Source organism: Meleagris gallopavo, chromosome 22, assembly GCF_000146605.3.
Source record: "Meleagris gallopavo isolate NT-WF06-2002-E0010 breed Aviagen turkey brand Nicholas breeding stock chromosome 22, Turkey_5.1, whole genome shotgun sequence".
Taxonomy (NCBI): Eukaryota; Metazoa; Chordata; class Aves; order Galliformes; family Phasianidae; genus Meleagris; species Meleagris gallopavo.
In genome coordinates, this window is record NC_015032.2 from 4,288,115 (window position 1) to 4,291,912 (window position 3,798).

At 42.2% G+C, this 3,798-nt stretch overlaps 1 protein-coding gene across 1 annotated transcript; it reads left to right on the forward strand.

The window, feature by feature from the left end:
* The first annotated feature begins 68 nt into the window (after positions 1-68).
* On the forward strand, positions 69-3,724 carry LOC100545545 (protein FAM83D-like). The gene is made up of 3 exons (XM_003211944.4): positions 69-902; positions 1,305-1,429; positions 1,629-3,724. Exons 1-3 carry the CDS (start codon positions 735-737, stop codon positions 2,017-2,019), a joined length of 684 nt encoding a protein of 227 aa, XP_003211992.3. The 5' UTR covers positions 69-734; the 3' UTR covers positions 2,020-3,724.
* The last annotated feature ends 74 nt before the right edge of the window (positions 3,725-3,798 follow it).

A 3,798-nucleotide genomic window follows, 5' to 3' on the forward strand; every position in this document is an offset into this window, starting at 1 on the left:
GCGCGGCAGGTGGGCGCCCCGTGGGTCGGCACGTCCTCTGTGCCCGCCGCAGCCTCCCGAGTGCTGCAGGGATGGGGGGGAAAGTCGGAGGCGCTCAGATTTGTGTCACCGTGCCCTGAAGGTGAGGCTGTGTGATAAAGAGCGCAGTTTCTTGACGTTGATAAAGGATGCTCCTTTAATAGGCTTCCAGGTGGGTTGTTTGCGCCCAGTGCACCCACGCATCCACGTCCAGGCAATGAGCTTCGTAGTGCTCCACTGAAATAGTGAAAGAAAATCCCACAAGGGGGTGATAAAAAATCCTAAGTGGTGTTATCTGCTATAAATAAAACAAGCAGCAGTAAAATAGGGACAAACAACAGTGGGTTCTGTCTGTGATAAGTTCAGGGTATAATAACAAACAGGGATGTGAAAAAGATGGTAGCAACAAGTGATGTGTGTTGGTGAACTGTAGGCTGTAGTCGTCTGTGTCAATACGCGATTCTCATCCAGGATCTTTAGTCCATTCACAGTTATTGTTCCCTTCTCTTCTCTTTCTTACATTCTTTTAAATGTTCCATCAGTTCTCTGAACAACAGAAGAACGTGTTGCAGAGGACTGTACCATGTGCAGTGGGCAGGAGGGAAAAAAAGGGCTACGGGGGGTGGAGAAATATTTAAATTGAAAGTCACATTCCTCCTATCTGCCTTGGGATACTGTGGAAAGAACCTAATGATTTCTTCTGAACCTTGTTGCAGATGATTGCCCTGGTCATGGATTCCTTCACAGATACGGATATCTTCACGGACCTCTTGGAAGCTTGTAGCCAGCGGCAAGTCAAAGCATATATCCTTCTAGATCAGTCTTCATTTTCCCACTTTCTGAAAATGTGCAGGGATCTAGGAGTTGATCTCGAGCAGGAGAAGGTAAGCCTTGTAATATTTCTAGGGCCAGAAGTACTGTTCAAGAAAATGAAGGGGGAATGTCCAGTATGTAAAAGGGCATGTGGAATTGCTCAGGTTTGCTGAGACTGCAAAGGCTGATGGAAAGCACGTTCCCAAGATTCTCTGGAGTTTGAGTCCCTCTGAGATTAGACAGCAGTTTTAACAGCCACATTCTGCACCATCAGTGTATAGATCTGCCCCTTTGTGCATTTTGTCTTTGTGGGCTAAGCCAATTCAAAACTGTTTCTAGATGGTGAATCCTGTGCCACTATACAGTAACTTTTGCTAGTTCATCAGTGATCTTTACTGTCGTGTTACTTCTTTAAATGTATTCAATTATTTAACTTTGAAATTCAGTTACTGCTTTCTGTATCTTTTTAACAGTTGATGAGAGTTCGAAATATCACTGGGAACACATACTACACGAGGTCAGGTGCCAAAATTGTTGGAAAAGTCCGTGAAAAGTTCATGCTAATTGATGGCATTAGAGTGACAACAGGTTCCTATAGGTAAGTGTTGTTTTTTTTTCTTTATATGATTTCTTTAGACAGGAAATAGTAGTAACATTTATAAACCATTTTCCTTACTAGCACATTGCTTGTAACATTTGCCTTAAAATAAGGCACGCCACCATGAGAATTTTCAGTTAGTGCTTGGATATCTATTATTACTTTGAACTAACTTGGAACTTTCTCCTTCTTTTGCTAGTTTTACATGGATGGATGGGAAGCTGAACAGCAGTAACATTTTGATCCTGTCAGGTCCTGCAGTTGCACACTTTGACCAGGAATTTCGGACTCTTTATGCACACTCAAAGCCTGTCAACCTCAACGAGTTCTCCAGCAGCAAGAAGAATAAGGTGTTTGATGAGCTGGTCAGGATTACAGTGGCTTCTAGAGACTTAACCAGGGAAAACTTTCTGAGAATGGAGTTTTTATATCTTAGAGCATTTGTAGGAAATCTAAAAAGGAAGCGAAACTGGATGCATGCCTCGAGGGAAGCAGTCTATGTGTCAAGTAATGCAATGCATGTTTCTCCACCACTGACTAAGAGGAATGGCTCTCTAGTTATGAGGCCACACTGGATCATAGAGAGATGAATTGCACGTTCACTCAGAGCGAGATGCAAAACCTCAGAAGCCATGTCCTGTGGTCCATGTCCTGTACTGCCTTACAGTATGTCTGTGCAAGCAGCTGGGAAGGCAACCTCAAGCTGCGAGAAAGAAATACTGGAATTGTGAGTTCAGTTGAACACCTCTGCAATGTCAGTCAGCAGATACAATTATGGTATTGTCTTACACACAGAAGTGCTTTTGAAAAACAAAACAAAACTCTTTAATACCTGAGAAGCCATTACTGATTTCTGGTGTTCTGTCAGTTTCTCATTTTTCAACCTATTTTTGATTATTTTAATGTAATGGGTTGGTGACGTCTTAGTTCAGTAGCTCAAACCTCATTTTCTATATGTAGATTCCTTAAAAAATACATTCCTTAAGATTCTAAAGATGGATAGCAGGACTGCTGTACGGCTCTGAAATCAGTCAGAGCTTAGTCTTGTGTTCCACAAACAGTTCTGTGATGCAGAACTGGATGGGAGTAGATGTAAGCTAGAAACTAGGTCAGTACCTGGCTTTTAGTGCTGTTTACTCGAAGCCGAGCAGCTAGGCAGAACGATTTAATGTATCAGATTAACGTTATTGCCATGACTTAATTTCAAATAATCTTTTCTTTTTAGTGCTAAGAAGACTTGGATTGTGACCGTCACAATAAACACATTCTAAATGCCTGCAGTCAAGGGGCTATATGACTAAGGACCTACTAATATTAGTAGCAAAGCCAAATAAGACTTTTCTGCATTATATATTTTACGGTTGCTTCCGCTGCCTGATCTTATAGGAAAAGCTGTGTAGATCTGAAATCTGTGAAGATGCTTCTAATTTAAAAAGCTTCCACCTGACAGGCAACCTCATGGAAGTCAGAAATACAGCCATTTCTTGCAGTTGTTTTTAAGGCTCTGCTGCAGCAGAAATCTTAGCAATACGTGTGCTTGCGGATTCTGGGCCTCCAGGGGGAATCTGTAAACTTAGCTGGGGAAGTTCATGTGGATCTGTGCTAACCGCCAGTGGGAGAACATCAAACTGGACATGTGGATCTTACAGAAATGGTATTTCCTGCCAGTGCATCGTGCCAATGTGTCCTTTTTCTTCTCTGCTTACAAACATGCCAGTGTAATAGTTTTGACTCCTGATTTGTAAATGTTCAGTAGCTTATATAGTTTAATAGCGGTAACTTTTTATCCTGATGAAAACAAATTTAAATATGTATTTTTATTCTTATTTTGGACATTTTCCATAAATACCCTCAAGAAGGCAGTTTTGTACTCTATGCAAAATGCTCTTTGTGTGATCATACTCTTACAGTGATCATCCCCCCATGTCTGTTTTCACAATTACAGGTTTTTAACTTTGTTGTTCATCTCCTGATGTTAACAGGACACCATTTCTGTGTCCCAGCATCAGGATTTTCTTCTCAGCAGTGGCTGATACAGTGATGTGCTGCGATAAGAGTAGTGCTTATTTTTGATAGGATGGATTTCGTTTAACAAGGACATTGAAATAAATTTTTGTAGGCGTGTCTAATTATGACTGAATAACGTTTTTATCGGGTGGTTACGCAGACACTCAGCAGAACGAGTGCCTGTGGAGTTACAGCATTACGACGTACGCTGCTGTAGTCACCACAATACTACTAGTGGGGTGGCACCCGTCGCGGTGGGTAAGGAAGCAATTAGCTTTGCTAATTAACGACAGACGGACGTTTCGGGGTGAGAGCCTGCCCGCCGTTAAACCCCAGGCCCCGCCCCGTTCACTTCATGAGCC

What these genes read in the sequence shown, in the direction of transcription:
- LOC100545545 (XM_003211944.4), top strand. Translation starts at nt 735, where the DNA reads ATGATTGCCCTGGTCATGGATTCCTTCACAGATACGGATATCTTCACG. An exon ending in TTGATCTCGAGCAGGAGAAG is followed by an intron (nt 903 to 1,304) that starts GTAAGCCTTGTA and finishes TCTTTTTAACAG; the next exon opens with TTGATGAGAGTTCGAAATAT. An exon ending in GTGACAACAGGTTCCTATAG is followed by an intron (nt 1,430 to 1,628) that starts GTAAGTGTTGTT and finishes TTCTTTTGCTAG; the next exon opens with TTTTACATGGATGGATGGGA.